The sequence below is a fragment of the Podarcis erhardii genome, assembly GCF_964252035.2.
Source record: "Podarcis erhardii genome assembly, chromosome: 6".
In the NCBI taxonomy this organism is placed as follows: domain Eukaryota; kingdom Metazoa; phylum Chordata; class Lepidosauria; order Squamata; family Lacertidae; genus Podarcis; species Podarcis erhardii.
Genome location: NC_138510.1, coordinates 35,767,790 through 35,784,936, shown reverse-complemented (window position 1 = coordinate 35,784,936; position 17,147 = coordinate 35,767,790). Strand labels below are relative to the sequence as shown.

Genomic DNA, 17,147 nt, shown 5'->3' with positions numbered 1-17,147 from the left:
CAACTTTTTGCAGTGGCGGGGGCGGCGGGGCAAGCAGTTAGCCTTGCCTGGGGTGCAAACAACATGCTAAGAAGTGGGAACTTGGAAGAGGGAGGTAGCTTGCAAAAGCCTTTGTGAAGCCTCTCCCTGTTAAGTCCCCAATCTTGCTCTGATCTTAAATCCTGCTGCCTAGGCTGTACAACTCTGTTCCCTACTGGGAACAGGATTGCACAGCCAATGCAGGATTAAGCCCTGTGCCCTGGCCCATCAGCTGAAATCACCAGTTTGGGGGAAATGGCCACATGTAGCAAATTGAATCCCCTGGTGAGCCAAGATTGGCCCACAGGCCAGAGGTCCCCACCCCTGTGCTAAGCATATCCTTGCCTAGGCTCAGTGTGGTGTAGCAGTAAAAAGGCCAGGAAGGAGCAAAGCACCTGAGAGTGGCTCTCCAGGAGCCCACATGCTCATACAGCCATGCTAAATTAATCCATAGTTTGGGCTTACAGTGGTACCCTGGGTTACATATGCTTCAGGTTACATACACTTCAGGTTACAGACTCCGCTAACCCAGAAATAGTGCTTCAGGTTAAGAACTTTGCTTCAGGATGAGAACAGAAATCGTGCTCCGGCGGCACGGCGGCAGCAGGAGGCCCCATTAGCTAAAGTGGTGCTTCAGGTTAAGAACAGTTTCAGGTTAAGAACGGACCTCTGGAACGAATTAAGTACTTAACCTGAGGTACAACTGTACTGTGATATGCAAACCTGAGCAGTAAAAAAACATTTCTGTGAATATAGTTCACTATTCCTTTATTTTTATATGACAGCTTCCATGTAAGGTATTAGATTTCTGGTCTAAAATTACTTGCTAGTGCACCTCTAATGTCCAAAACTCTTAATACTACAACATTTCAGTCTTCTCACTTCTGCCATGTAGGTGTGAAGAAAGCATATATTTTTTGTGACAGTTATTTTCACATTTGTTGGCAGTCAGCCAAATCTACTTGAATGCAGTGAGCCAAACCCGCCTTCGGAGTAACATCATAGATTCAGGGAGGAATTACAACATGAATGTATTTGACTCATTGTGACCACCCGCTCCGACACACTCATTTATTCCCCCCCCCCCAGCTGCCCATGCAAGTTTTAAACATTGTTATTTCCTCCTTTCAAGCAGCCCTTATAAAATGATTTTACTACAAGATTAAAATATCATTACAATCTTTAGGCACCTTGTTATGGCAATATTATATGAGGTGAAGAAATGAAGGCACTGCATAGGTACAAAGCATTGCGTGCCTTGGAAAACAGAAAGACATTATGTACCAGTTCGTCATGGATAAGGTTTTATAGCCATTTCCAAACTAAAAAGAAATTAGACATTTTCTAAATCTGCCTGGATTTATCAACCATGTAAAAGAGCTCAGGGTTCAAAGCTGTTATTGGAAAGTCTATTGTTGTGTAATAAAACAAGAATATTGGGACATGAAGTTCAGGAGACGGTCATTGAAACAAAAACTATCATTGTTTTACAGCAAAGAATGCAGCTCCTTTGGGATTTAAGGCAGCTACCTGCTCTTCCTGTTGAGATCTACAAAGGAATGCAAGTGTTTGAACTATCTTATGTCACACCCTTTTATGCTTGCAAACAATAGTGCTATTGAGCCTTCCTGATACATTGAGCTGAACCATTGTGTGTATTCTTAGAGCACATGATGTTTTTAAAAGAGTTCTAGTTGACTATTTCAGCCTTGAGAGGCAAATGTATGCAGGCAGCCACAAGCCAAAGGTCCTACATCTAAGAAAAGAAATAGAACTGAAAGTGCGTTAAAAGAAAATGTTATTGAGCTGGATCGAAAAATAGTAACGGAGAGAGGACCTAAATAATTGAACGGTAGGATGCATCATAAGAATTTAAAATAGGGGAAAGAAAAGTTTTCTGAAAGATGATTTTTCATATTCACATGTATCAAACTGAAATCAGAGTGGAAGGGACAAAGAAGCTATCATCCCGCTCATGTTGTACGACAACACCATCCACCTCCCACACACCCTTCAATCTCCTTGTTCAACTCAGACAGCAGTAGGCACAGGCAGACTTGTTGCTGTACAATAGGAAAATGGCTATGGAGCTCTAGATGACTCAAACACATGAGTCAAGCCACGCAGTGTTGCTAACACTTCTACCAGTCAACGCTCCAGTGTCTTTGAGAGCAGCTTGATTTGCAAACATTAGCAGATGACAGTGCTCATCTCCATGCTGCGAAACATGTTCTAATCTAATATCTGCTGTTCAGGCACGGGAGTAAAACAGGCTGACTTTGCTGTTAAGTTAGCAACCCTAGTCATGCCTACAAGGGAAGGCAGCCCAACTCACCTTCCCAAGAGAACTTCCTTCCTAGTACCAAAAATTGCAATCAGAGAGAACCTACCTACTGAGGCTTTCCAAGGAACCTGCAACCACACACCATCCAACATTGGGTTTGTTCATATGTTGTGGTAAATGATAGTTTGGATTTGGATTTGATATTCCGCTTTATCACTACCTGAAGGAGTCTCAAAGTGGCTAACATTCTTCTTTCCCTTCCTCCCCCACAACAAACACTCTGTGAGGTAAGTGGGGCTGAGAGACTTCAGAGAAGTGTGACTAGCCCAAGGTCACCCAGCAGCTGCATGTGGAGGAGTGGGGAAGCGAACCTGGTTCACCAGATTACGAGTCTATCGCTTTTAACCACTACACCACACTGGCTCTCTCACAGTTAATAGTTTACTGTGAATGCCCAGACTACTCCCACTTTACTCCTCCCCACTAGTGAACAGAAGTAACAAACAAGGGTCCCTGGCTTATTGTTATGTCTGAACTGGGGGTTATGGTTTGCTTTGCTCCAAATAAACCATGATCTGAAGCCAAGGTTTGTTCTTGGCTTATGATTAATTATGGTGATATGCAGGGGGGTTTTCAGCTGGAATTTGCTGGAACTCAGTTCTGGCCCCTCTCAGGTTGGCGCCATTGCCTTTAGAAGAGATTGAGGGAGGTGTTCATGGTGAGTTCCAGCATCTTTTTCTAGAAAAACAGCATTGGTGATATGCATACACAGCAATAGTGTCAGTAATTATAACTATTGAGGAAGGGACCCACACAGAGGAAAATATTCCTTCCTGACCCCCAATGGTCAAGAAGTGAGGTACCAAATAGAACACTAGCTATTAATTGGTTCAGTTTATTAGCTGACCGTTAACTAAAGTCATATGAGTGACATAAAGTAAAAGCAAATTAAAAATCACAATTACAATAAACAGATTAATAGCCTTTTTATAAATGTATCCAAGGCAGTGAGGGGTGTTTTCCGTTAAAGAAAGGCCATGTCAGATTTTAAACTTCTAAAAGACATTTAAAATTATTTCCAACTAAATGTGTTAATAGTCCATTTGTAGGCATTAATAGGCAGCCACCCACATATCCCCTATTGTTTCCTGTCAAAACCTGGAACCAATAGATGTTTGAATGGTTCCTAGGCAACTACTTCCAAGTCCCCCTCATCTCTCCCCCCTCTTCAATGATTAAGTCACCTGAGACAAGCTATCACTGGGTTAAGTGTTAAACTAGTGGTGACAGACACCGTGTCTCTTGCTCCTATTGAGTAAGCCTATTAGTAGTGAACTCAATAGACCACTTCCAATTGTTTTGGTGTCAGGGAATCGCCAAGCTGAGGGCTGTTCATGAGTGGGGAGGGTCTGTTGGAAGAGGAGATGCTCCACTCCCATCATGCTCAACTCTAGGCTTACCTGCTGATCTTTAAGGCTGCATACACATGATACATTTAAAGCACATGCCCCCCTCCCCAAATAATTCTGGGAAGTATACTCTGCTCCTCACAGAGTTGCAATTCCTAGCACTCTTAAATTACAGATCCCAGTATGCGTCGAAGAGAAAAATGTGTTTTAAATGTATGGTATATAAGCAGCCCAAAACTGGGTTTTCTAGTAAGAGCCATTGCCTGCTACTGTTGAGTGATCAAAGAAGGAAGATGAATCCTCACCTTTATTGGTTTACCCTTATGAGGCAAGCATATGGTAGGGAATTGGCTGGCTGCCACAGGTGATTGCAAGAGCCTGGGCTAGAGGTAATTAGCCTGTCAGTAATTGCACACTTGCATAGTACTGACTTGAGGTGCCTCAGCCTTCATCACCTTCTGGAGGTTGCCACTAAGGCTGGGAATTTCCCTCTCCCTTTGATAGTGCTGCTTCAGTGACTGACAGGTCACACTAATGAACTGCCAATTGCTGTGTGCAGCTATGGTGCAACCATAACATGGTTAATTTTTGTATTAGTTCCCTGCTTCACTCAAACACACACACACACCAGATTTGATTATTCTTCATATTATATTTTCCATTTTCCTTCTCCAAAGCTCCAATTATTAAAATATGGTATTAAACATGTTCTTTTCTCTTAATTACATTTCATATAGCTGTGATGATTTATCCCCACAGTCTTTACAATGGGAAAAAACATAGAAAACCCAACAGAAGATGATGCATTGGCACTATGCTCAGTGTGTGTGTGTGTGTGTGTGTGTGTGTGTGTGTGTGTGTGTTAAAGGGAACTGACTGAGCGGGGGAAATGGGGAGAGATACTGGCCTTCAAATTGTGTCCAGGCCTTTCTAGGGACAGTCTCACAGTCTTAGAGTAGTAGTTAGATCCATGGAGATATGGGATGGACTTTTCTCATGAAAGCACTAGAACCAGAAAACATGACACAAATGTAATGTAACCCTTTAGATATACAGTGGTACCTCAGGTTACATATGCTTCAGGTTACAGACTCCGCTAACCCAGAAATAGTACCTCAGGTTAAGAACTTTGCTTCAGGATGAGAACAGAAATCGTGCTCCGGCGGCGTGGCAGCAGCAGGAGGCCCCATTAGCTAAAGTGGTGCTTCAGGTTAAGAACAGTTTCAGGTTAAGAACGGACCTCCGGAATGAATTAAGTACTTAACCCGAGGTACCACTGTAACTCCACATTGAACGCAAATAACAAGCTACAAGACAAACATGGCCCTTTTTAAGTACAGAATCCAGCATTTACACTGAAGTACAAATTTAATCAATTGAATGCATGTCCATAGAACCACTGAGAAAGTTTCCTAGTTAAATTTGAAAAATCTTTGTTCTGTTTTTCAGTTTAAAGCTGAACTGAAATGTCATGGTAAAATATTGTATTGAGGGTCCATGTTTAAGATCCAGTTCAGATATAACCCTAAATTATGATTTAGCATTCGGAAAGCAAGTAGGTATGAACCTTCCTGATTCCACACACAGTGGGAGACAGTTCATAGATTCTGTTTTTGTTACATCCAAATACATGATACTTTGTTTTATTCAAGCCAGTTAAATAACAAACTAAGATAAAACGTGTGCCTGTTTACCCTTGTACAACTGAATTGGGCCTGAATAGCAGACAACAAAAAATACCGCAAAACTCCTTTCTTATATGGTACCCAGTGACTATTGATCATGAATCTGAGAACTATGTAGGTAGCTTTGAGCAAGTGACACTCACAAAATACCCATTTTAAATGGTAATTACAAATGACCCACCTCAAAATGGCTGTGTTGGTGAAAAGGTGCAGAGAAGAATGGTATTCTTCTCAAGAAGTAAATCCCACTGTGCTCGCTGGGGCTTAAGATGGGACTGGAAACTCATAAAGCACTTTGCACACTAAAAGCCAATTAATAAAAAATGTCTGCCATATGTCTGGAATGGGGATCCACATAAGAAAAGTTATACATAAAATTCTACCTAGCTTCATGTGAACCTGCCTGAGATCATTGTGGGAGCCCTATCAGGTTCCTTCACTGTTGTGGTTATGGTGAATGCCAACTATAGACTGGGCCTTGTCAGTGGTAGGACCCCAATCGTGGAACACTTTTTCAGAAAGGCTTGTCTGTTGCTTATATTGTTATCTTGCCAGTACCATGTAAAGATGTTTTTTCAGCTGCATAAGCATTTTGTATAAGATTTTTATGTTCGTTTTACTGGTTTTCTGTTCCAATTCTTAAAAGTTTGTTTTCTTTTATTACTATTGTATTTTTATTGCCATTTTGTTTAATAAGCCACCTGGGAGCGATTTTGAAGGTATTATTTATGAGATACGTTTATTTTCCACCATTCAGCAAAAAGTCCCAGGTTGTGTTATATCACAATAAAACAGGAAAATTCAATACAAAAATAATCAATGCATCAAGCAAAACAATTAACAGAGGCTGAACAATAAACAAGAGTTTTCAAAAGCCTGGGTAAAAAGGAAAACTTTTATTTTGTCTTCTAAATACTACCAAAGTTGGAGCTAGGTGCACACAGTTAGGCAGAAAGTTATGGAATCCGGGAGCTGCTACTGAGAGGTGGATGTAGAATGTGGGGCAAGACCAAGACATTTCATTTCTGAAGAAGCCTGCTAGCAGATTTTTGCTGTCACTGTTTTCCCTGCTTCATTGTTAATATTAGGTGATAACTGAGGGAAGGAGTGGGGGAGATTTACATAGCAGCCTTTTCCAATCTAGTGCGCTCTAGGTGCCTGTTGGACTCCAACTCCCATCAGCCTTAGCCAGCATGAAAAACGGTCAGAGATGATGGGAGCTGGAGTCCAGCAACACCTGGAGAGCACCAGGCAAGGAAAAGACTGTACATAGGAAGCTACTCCATAGCAGGCCAGAGTAAACAAGGTAAAGAAACAAATAATTAATTAATGCAAAGGCACGTTATACTGAGGTGGATTAGTAGAGCTGGACTTGCAATGGTTTTAGCGTCTTGTATTGCAAGTCCTGCTGCTCTCATGTGCTTTGTGCCTGATTTGAGTTTCTTGCTATTAAAAAATGTGCAGATATCAAACAAAGGCCTGTTGCTGTGACACTCCTGGGAATGGCAATGGGCTTGAAATGTTGTGGCAGTCATCTTATGTTCCTTTCTTCTCTCCTATGCTAATCAAATATATCTGAAGAAAAATATTGTAATCTGTACTTATATTAGAGAGCTGTTAACACAACAATGGTTCTTATGGCATTGCATTTGTTTTAATAGGGAAAACGGAGAGAAGGGGACATGTAGCTGGTGATAGGCAGAAATGTACAAAGGTTAAGTTTCAGAAACTGGCAGTGCAATCATAGCCTCATTCACTTGCAAGTAGGTCCAGTATAATTAAATAAGACTTACTTCTCACAGAATCGTAGAATTGGAAGGTAACCCAAGGATCATCTAGTCCAACCCCCTGCAATGCAGGAATCTCAGCTAAAGCATCCATGACATGCGGCCATGCAACCGGTTTAAAAACCTCCAATAAAGGAGATTCCATCATTTTCTAAGGGAGTCTATTCCACTGGCAAACAGCTCCTGCTACCTTAAAAGTTATTCCTGGTGTTTAGTTAGAATCTCCTTTGAATCCAATAGTATGGGTTCTGCCCTCTGGAGCAGCAGAAAAGAAGCTTGCTCCATCTTCCATGTGACAGCCTTTCAGATATTTGAAGATGACTATCATATCTCAGTCCTTTCTTCTGCAGGCTAAACATACCCAACTCCCTCAACAGTTCCTCATAAGGCTTGGTTTCCAGACCTTGATCATCTTCAAGCTCTCTGCTCTCTCTTCTGATGGTTCTTTATCTTGAGACTTACTTCTGAATAAAAGGGGCTTTGGGCTTTACTGTAATCGTGATAAGCATCCGATATAGTATGAAAAGGAAGCTAGTATGGCTTTTGCCCATTAAATGCTTAAGTCACTGTCCTTGTTCTTAATGGGAACAGGGTACCTTTGAGCACCTTCTGTATTGTTTTTTCACAATTTATGTGTGCAAATATTCAGAGGCTAAATTGCTATGCATGCTTGGGGCTGAGCCCCACTCTACTCTGAATAATTTTCAAGTAAGAACGCATCTGCTCAGGCTCACAGTGTGCAAAGCTGAGAACATGGATTTGGCAGTAAATTCCATTGGCACGTGAGAATTTCAAGTAAAAGTACTTTGGATTTGTTTATGAAATAGCTAAGGTCAAATACAAGGGCTTATAACTGCACCATTCAAAGCAGCCCACAACCACTTTCCTTTGGCACCAGAGCTGGGGGGGCAGAGGTCAGCAGCATCAGGCAACTGTTGAGGTTCTAGCAATTTGGGAGGGCCCCTCAGCCACACATAAGTAGCTGACACTTTGGTGCAGAAGACACCACTGCTGACAGCAGGGGCACCTACTCCTTTCTCTCTCCTACCCAAAGTGGGACTGAGTGGGTGTCAGTTTATAGGAGCAGCCACCTTGACTCTTCCTCTGGTCTGTGGTGGGAGTTGGGCCCACCTCTGCAGCCCAGAGGAAGTGAGCAGGATAGAAGAAGTCACTGTTCCTCAGAAGTTACTGCTCCATCTCCTGCACAACACAACTTGGCCAAAAAAATAAAAGCTCATCAACTTTTCTCACCGGATTCTCACCGTTGCAGCACTTCATGCACCGGACAAAGTAGACTGCAGCTTACGCTGCAATGCCTTTTTAATGATTCATTAAGGTGCCACCATACTATTGCTGCTGTTCTTTCATGCCTGGCTGCCTGCTCTGGAGGAGAAGCCAAGGCGGCAGCTGCCTCTGGGTCTCTTCCTCTAGACGGCAGGATGGGCCCGATCCAGAATGCCCAGAGGGAGCAGAGACGAAAGGCAGTGGCGAGGCGGAGGAGCCTCTGCCTCAGCCTCCCGGGAGCCACCTCGACTTCTCCCTCTGGGCATACTGGTGGAGAGGAAGACCACGAGGGGCTCCGGCCGTGTCTGCCGCAATTGCAAGCACGCTTCCCGGGTACTGCAAACTTCGACGAAAAAGCAGCTTCAGGTCGGAGTTGCGGAGCTGCTCCGGGGCAAGGCCGAGGGTTGAATTGCTTCGCGCCGCCTCCCCTTCCCCGCCGAAGTTCTTGCCGCAAACCCCTCCCCCTCTCCCCGGTCCCTGAAAGTTCTTACCTCCTGACGTCAACCCACTTGGCCCCACCCCCCGGAATGTCGGGCGGGGCTTAAGACAACGGCGGGGAGGGGAAGGGAGGAGGCGAAAGAGGTGTGTCCAAGGGGAGGAGGGGGCGTGCTCCTGCCGCCGCCGCCGCCGCCGCCGCGCTGAGGGCGCCAGTTGGGAGGCAGTCGCGGCCGGTGGTGGCCGAAGGAGGCGCGAGGGCGCGCGCGCGGGAGGTTGGGCTGGCCGGCCGGCCGGCCGCGAGGGGAGCTCGGCGGGACCGGGGAGCGGGCAGAGCGCGCGCGCGGAGGGGCGCCCATGGTGTGGCCTCATGTCTAAGACGCTGCGGAGGAAGCGCCACTGGCTGAGCAAGGTGCAGGAGTGCGCCGTGTCCTGGGGGGGCGGCCCCGGCCCGGACCCCGACCTCCTGCGCGGGGGCGCCGAGCGCGGAGAGTTCCCTTACCTCGGGGGCCGCCTGCCGACGCTGGCCGAGTCCGGAGGCGGCGGCGGCGGCGGGAGTGGCCCCGTCCTGCTCTCGGGGAAGCCCCCCGCCCCGGGGGACGTGCTTCTGGAGGTGAACGGCACCCCGGTGAGCGGCCTCACGCACCGAGACACCCTGGCCGTCATCCGCCACTTCAGGGAGCCGGTGCGCCTCAAGACCGTGCGGCCAGGTCAGTCCGTCCGTCCGTCGGTCGGTCGCCAGGAACGTCCGCTGCGCGCGAGGGGGGGGGGGAGGGAGGTTAGGAGGCTTCTTTATTTCTCTGCCCCCCCCCTCTCCACCCTACCCTTTTAACCTCTCGGGGGGAGGGAGAGCCTGGCCTCTCGAGTCGCCGCCCTCGGCTCCACCCAGGCGCACCTGCCCCTCTTCAAATAGCCCCCCCCCGCCTCGCCTTAGGTCCCTTCCTGGTCTCCTCCATTGTAAGGTTCACCTTTGCAAACCCTGCTCATCTGGCAGCCACCCTGTTTCCCTTTCCTTTGCTCTCTTCTCCCGCCCAAAGCACAGTGCCCTGTCGCCCTCCAGCCTCTACTCTGGGCAGTGTCCTCCTCGCCATTGCCTGTTCTGCCAAAGTACGCTTTCCTCCCTCCGTTCTCTCCCTTTCCTCCCCCCTTACTTATGTTTTCCTCGTTCGTGTTGGCGCATCTAGCTTGCCTAACCTGCGCTCGGCTTGCCGCCTTATCACGAAGCTATCTTTCTGTCATATCTCCTACCCTTCAGGGCACACATCGCCCTACCTGTGTCACCCGACTTCGGTACTTCCTGGAGCACTAATTTCTGCCTGCCCATTTTTCCTTGGCATATTTGGCCTCCCTGTGTCTTATTTATTCCATGCCTTCTGTACAGCTGCCTTCCACCACTGTTTTCCCACTAAAGCAAACCTGACCCTGACATATCTTCTCTCTCCAAGCCCCCCCCCCCCTTGCACATCTGCTAAATCCCTTCCCTGAGCAGACTTGGCCCTTCCTGTTTACTCCAGTATCCACCTTCCGCCCCAGTATTAGTGTCATTATTCAAATGCTTCCATTTGCAAGACCTGCTTTAACCTGGAGAGGGGCTGGCAAGCTTTGTGGTAGCAAAGAACCTTAGCTGGGTTTGTATGTGATTTCTTCCAGTAAGGTCGTCTGCTTTGCACAGTGTTAGACATGGTTGTCATCCTAGTAGTTTCAAGGTGTCTGACTTTCATTACAGTGGATTAATTCTTTTACAAATAACACTATTGCTAAAGGCAGAATGGTAAAAAATATTTGACTTTTGGCATAGTTACTTGTAACCTTGGTGTTCAGCAATAAAGATTTTTTATGCACTATCCTGGCAATCTATGTTGAGGAAAGAATCATCATAACTATTTAAACATTGCATAGGCTGGGGTTTGCCATAATGCATGATTCTTATGTGTTTGTGTTTCTGTGCCATTCATTCTCAATGGAAGGGGGAAGCTTTTAGTTGCATGTATATTTGGGGGAGGGAGCTGTTGTAATTGTTCTTCATGCTTGAGCAAACAGGTTCTTGCATGTTGTATCTGTGATGTAGACCCTGCAGCTCTTTTCAGTGGAACAGATTCATGTTACAATAGACTCCTAGCCTTACATTTGATTTCTAACATTGTTGAACTGATTTTCATCTATGAGTGAAATTGTGATTAACCTTTTGTTTCAGCCTTCCCTGTGGCATTCATAATCCAGTGATTCCTCCGCAAAGCTAGTTGTTTGTATATTGCTGTGTGAGAGAATAAAGTTTATAGAGCACTGAGGTTTACTGAAAGCTAATGTTACTCTTGGGGAAGATTAGTGAATGAGCATTATTAAAAGCCATCATTTAGGCTAGTTGTGGGCTTGTTCACTATCTCGTCATATAAAATTAGTATTTCTGTATGGCAGAAACATGAACAGCAGAGAGAGGCAAGAAAGGTGATTTCCTTTTCTTTGGTCAGTTTTCTGAAAGGACTGTTCATTTAGTAAGACGCATCTGGTCATACCTGTTTAAAAAACTCTCGTATCCAGAGGTACCACTGTAGTTCTTATAAGCAAAGGTAAATCTAGATGCCAGAGTTTAGCAGTTTGTTTTTAGGACAGCCTTTCATCATGGGTTTTTCTGTATTTTCAGCTGTGTTATTTTGTCTTAAAATTCCTCTTGCTGTATGGGGAGCAATACTTGACAGATTATGCCCCACAAGCTGTTATAGTTCCTATGAATATTTGCCATCACATAACAGTGATATTTTGGCCTGAGGAACAAAACATATCAAACATAGGTTTTGGTATGAAAACTTCTCTGTGCTGTTAGTGTTATAAATTACTCTGATCTTCTTGTGTTTTGCCATTGTTCACACTTCAAGGTTTTTTACAGTTAACATACTCCTTTCTAGAATTAGAGAAAGTTTACAATATCTAAAATAAGTGCTTGTATTGTCTGTGTGAAATACAGTATGAATGTAACATATGAATGTAACAGTGTCTCTAGGGCAACAAGATAATTCTCTATTTTGTTTAAGTTTGAACGTGTTATACTGAATTTAATGTGTGGTTTTGAATGCTTAATGTTGTACTTAAAGAATCTGCAGCTTTCTGTTCTTTATTTAAGACTTACACAGGAAATTGGATTATTTTACTTAATAGTTTTTATAATAGCTTATGAAATAAAGCTTTCTGCTTATGTTTGTCTTCAGTTTGACATAGCAAAATTTAGTAGTAGAGGCTAACCTTGAAGTAAGATTATTTGTGGTGATTATTTTCAGATCTACGGCAGCATACGTACATCAGTACATAATCAATATGTAAATTGATAGTGAAATAGTGTAATTTTCAGTAGAAGAGGACATAAAGGAAAACTTGGGAGTCTAATAAAATTACTATTACCCTCCCCCAAGTGATCTGTCTAAGCTTTTTTCCTAGAGTGCTTGCTTCATGAAAGAAATTGAAATTTGAAGGTAAAAGCTTATAGTCATGTAGTAGAAATGTCCTGGCTTTCAGCACCAGAAATTTATACAAAATGTAAAAAATACCCTTTGCTAACATGAAGTGGAGTAAGCATTAGTTATGCAATTACATAATTATATTTGTGTATGGCCTGGAACATAGTGCAAAGTATTTGTAGTGATTCATAAGACTGTCTTGCATTTCTGTCAACTTTATTTTTCTAATGGAAGTCTCATCTTGCCATGGTGGTGTTAATTTGTGTATATATAGGAGATATCAAGTAATTGTGTTAATTATTTAGCTTCCTTGCCAGTATGCATTTCAAATGTCAAGTTATTGCTAAGCACTGTTACTTGCAATCATAGAGTCTGATGATTTACAATTGTAAATTTGAAGCTAATTATAGCTGTTCTAGTACAGCACAAATATGAATATTAAGTAGACAATTATGATGAACTTTTGCTACGTGACACAACTCAATTTTGGCAAAATGTACCTCCTGTGTGCTTTTCATTTATAGTTAGTATCTATTTCTATAGCTGCCTTGCCACATATATTAATTTACTTGGGAAATAATAGCAACGTAACTTCAACTGTTAACTTTTCAGCTTCAAAAAAGATGTTTTCACTGGCGTATAGAAATGTGTATATAAGTTCCTGTTAAAGTGTATGGCTGAATATGGAAAAGTTTGGCTGCAAGTATTAACCTTAATTGTTTCCAAGTAAGAATTGTGTTTGGCTTTGGTTTTGCTACAGAGGCCTTCTGTGGATTTTCTTGTAGCTGTTTGACACTTCTGATTGCTTTCCAATACAATATAAGAGAAATAATCAGGCTGTTTTCTAACTCCTTTCCTTTTTATTGTGGAAATGAGTGAAACTTGAGAAAATATGAAGCAGTGGTAGAATATAATGGTTGGGTGTGGGAAACCCAAGTTCAAATTGCTACTCTGCCATCAGTCAATCAGCTTCTTGGCACATAAGAACACATTTTGATAAATAATGGGCTTCGCAGGGTAAAGTGAGACAGAGACTCAGATTAGGTTACAATATAACCTTGAGGTGGTGAGAAGCAGAGATCTAAATGAACTGATCTGCTTCATATACAGCATGCATTAGAAAATGGACCCACTTTTATAGAAATGTATTCAGGTGGCTTAAGGGCCAAGCTAGGTTAGGACAGCAGTTTCAAACATATGTCTTCAGAGAAGGAGAGCAGGGGATGTGGACTGCTAGAACTAAGCTTTAGGTAAGATAAAGGTTCCCTCATTTTATCCACACTCCTCTTTTGCTGTTTTCTGAATCTTGCATATAATACCTTTTACTTTTGTTGCACTGCCTAACAAACAATTTAGCCCAGGGTGGTCCAACATTTCATACCAAGTGGGCCAGAAGAGTACTTTGACATGGAACCCACAGTCTGCACACTGCTTTGTCACATGGCAGGGGAGTGAGGCCAAAATTCGAGCCCCTCCCCTCCCCTCCCCTCGCCCTTGAGCTGCTTTCCCAAAGCTAGCTAAGCAAGATGCTGGGCTTTAGGAAAGGAGGCACAAGGCTCTGGCAGGATCCCAAAGCCCCCCTACTTCCTTCCTAAAGCTGGGGAAGCACTAACTAGGCTTTGGAAAGGAGGCAGGAGGACTCTAGGGTTTGTCAAGAGTAGTCATGCCTCCTTCCCAAAGCCCGGGGCCTCAGAGCTGGGGCGTCAAATGTTGCCAAAGGCTGCCAAAAAAGGCCTCGAGGGCCATGCATTGGACCACCCTGATTTAGCATTTTCTGTGCAACTCAAGAAAGATTTTTCTGTGGAAACTGATGCTGGCTTGCTTCAGTATGTTTTATCTGTTATTGGCTATGCAGAAAAACCTTTTGAGTTTCACTTTTAACATCACCTGGCAGGATTATAGTCAATGCTATGTTATTTGTTTGGTAGTGTCTATCTGTATGACATTTTGTACAGTTGAGAGGAGTTGTATTTGTTTTGGCTGTGGAATTGACTTGGCTTTGTATTCCTGGGTTCTGCAAATGTTGTGACTCCTGTGCAAAAAACTAATTAATGCCACACAATAAGCATTCCAAGGCCTGTTCTGTGATCCTGTGGATCAGTGGAGTTCAAATCTTTTACTCTCACTGAACTGTTTTTACCCTGAGCTTTTACCTCTTGCAACCTTCACACATTGATGAGATGGGGAAGTTGATGAATATGTTTCTAGGCCGCATTTGTCTTGTGTGACATTTCAGCCAGGCTGTTATTAGCTGTTACCTTGCATGGAGAATATGCACTAAATGTCCTGTGGATGAATGTTTCTTGGAAAGATGGAAATGATGCATAAACTGCTTTCCTGATTCCCCAAGGTGTCTGGGAACTCAATTAAAATTGAGTTGCTTTGGATTCTGCATAGGAGCTCTATTGAAATGAGATTGTGGTTAGATTTGTTCACAAATTAAGGGTGTTTTACATTTTTTTCTATTTAGATCATTTGGGGGAAGAAACTGTTTCCATTCATGTTATGAAGATTCATGCAAATCATTGGCTAGGTCACACATCACATGCAACATAGTTTAAAACAATCTATGTTCCTCACAGATGCTGCCACACCAAAAGAAGCTGGAGGCTGTTGTCCGACCCCTGGTTTGTGATTTGTTTCTCTCTAAAAAAGGTGCATGTGGTAACCAAGGTTTGTTCTTGGTTTATAGTACATGGCTTGTTTGGAGAGGAACCAGGAGCCAGATTCAGACAACACAACAAACCAGACTCTGGTACAGGCACAGCTGGGGAGCAGTGCTGAAGTAACTTTTGAGCAGTGTGCATCAACATGCTGACCAATCACATTAAATCATCATTAGTTTTAGACCACTTCATGTGGTATGTGAGCCAGGGCTTTCTATAACATACATTCAAGAGAGCTTGATTTCATTTATTCGAGACCTGTATCCAATAAGCTTCAACACACATCACCACTTTTTAAATAATTTCCTTCTAAGTGTCCTGCCTGTCTTGCTCCCATTCCAGCTTCTTGCATGACACTGATAGTTCCCAGTTACTTGTTTGATACAGAGCTATATGAGCAGTCTGAATAAGAAACCGAATAATATATGCCTCTAACACAATATATATATATAATTATATGACCTTTCGGTTGCATCAGTACACTTGCTGGACTTGTCCTTGTAACACACTTTGGCTTGTGGTGGTCCCAGACCACATTTACAAGAAACTTGGGTTTTATATCCCTGAATATGATTTGAGCCCCTCCAAATCCACACTACTGGAAAACTGCCTGATTTGAGGTGCCCTTGCATAGTGTCCAACACAAGACTTCATTTTTTTTCAAAATGAATTATTATTATCATTTTCAGTAATACAGGGAACTTGTGTTACAAATGCTCAAAGAAACTTTGGGCTATCACAAATTATAAACTGACACAAAGAGGAGTCCCCTTCTAGAAAACATTTAGCGAGGAAGTAGATTGCTCTTACCATGGTTTTATCTAGGAGCATGTATTTTGAATGGACATATAAAATATAGAATCATAGAATCATAGAGTTGGAAGAGACCACAAGGGCCATCGAGTCCAACCCCCTGCCAAGCAGGAAACACCATCAGAGCACTCCTGACATATGGTTGTCAAGCCTCTGCTTAAAGACCTCCAAAGAAGGAGACTCCACCACACTCCTTGGCAGCAAATTCCACTGTCGAACAGCTCTTACTGTCAGGAAGTTCTTCCTAATGTTTAGGTGGAATCTTCTTTCTTGTAGTTTGGATCCATTGCTCCGTGTCTGCTTCTCTGGAGCAGCAGAAAACAACCTTTCTCCCTCCTCTATGTGACATCCTTTTATATATTTGAACATGGCTATCATATCACCCCTTAACCTCCTGTTCTCCAGGCTAAACATGCCCAGCTCCCTTAGCCGTTCCTCATAAGGCATCGTTTCCAGGCCTTTGACCATTTTGGTTGCCCTCCTCTGGACACGTTCCAGTTTGTCAGTGTCTTTCTTGAACTGTGGTGCCCAGAACTGGACACAGTACTCCAGGTGAGGTCTGACCAGAGCAGAATACAGTGGCACTATTACTTCCCTTGATCTAGATGCTATACTCCTATTGATGCAGCCCAGAATTGCATTGGCTTTTTTAGCTGCCGCGTCACACTGTTGGCTCATGTCAAGTTTGTGGTCAACCAAGACTCCTAGATCCTTTTCACATGTACTGCTCTCAAGCCAGGTGTCACCCGTCTTGTATTTGTGCCTCTCATTTTTTTTGCCCAAATGCAATACTTTACATTTCTCCCTGTTAGAGGTCTTACTATTAGAATTTGATTTAAATTATTATTTAAAGTGTTTTTCACTACTCATATCAGTGATGTCTTGCTCCATTATTGCTATACAGCAGGAGTGGTCAGTTTGTGGGTGAAGACTTACAGATGGCTAAAGAACAGTATAACTTGCCTTTTAAATCTATTTTCTTAGCCTCAACAGTGGCAAGAGCTGTGTGAAGACCAGACACAAGACAGGCTTCTTTAGTTGTAATGAATGTTTGTGAAGGAAGGAAGTTGTTATGGCTTGATTAAACATTGGTCATGGAGTTCCAGTTTCTCAGTTTTGAGGACGGAAGTTCCACCCACGTACATGCCTTGTAGTGTCCCTTTTATTGTTACACATGGTTTGCTGAAGTGTTCTTGGTTCTCATGCAGCAGGCCTATCTGCAGACTCGATTCTCTACTCCACACAGTCATGGAGAATTGAGGCAATCTATGCAGATTCTTTGACTCTGTTGGCTGACCGTCGTCTTTAAAAGACAGT

At 43.4% G+C, this 17,147-nt stretch overlaps 1 protein-coding gene and 1 long non-coding RNA gene across 5 annotated transcripts in view; one reads left to right on the top strand and one right to left on the bottom strand.

The window, feature by feature from the left end:
* Nucleotides 1-9,501, bottom strand: part of LOC309343497 — a 42,685-nt gene extending 33,184 nt beyond the window's left edge. The window contains exon 1 of the long non-coding RNA XR_014157313.1: nucleotides 9,405-9,501. This is a non-coding gene — a long non-coding RNA (uncharacterized lncRNA). The remainder of the gene's footprint in view (nucleotides 1-9,404) is intronic.
* Nucleotides 9,207-17,147, top strand: part of MAGI3 (membrane associated guanylate kinase, WW and PDZ domain containing 3) — a 128,943-nt gene continuing 121,002 nt past the window's right edge. For 2 of the 4 annotated variants that reach the window (XM_081864885.1, XM_081864884.1), the window contains exon 1: nucleotides 9,207-9,612. In XM_081864885.1, coding sequence (XP_081721011.1) covers nucleotides 9,273-9,612 — 340 coding nt within the window. In that variant the 5' untranslated portion in view covers nucleotides 9,207-9,272. The remainder of the gene's footprint in view (nucleotides 9,613-17,147) is intronic. The other 2 variants (XM_081864883.1, XM_081864882.1) reach the window with 1 other exon arrangement.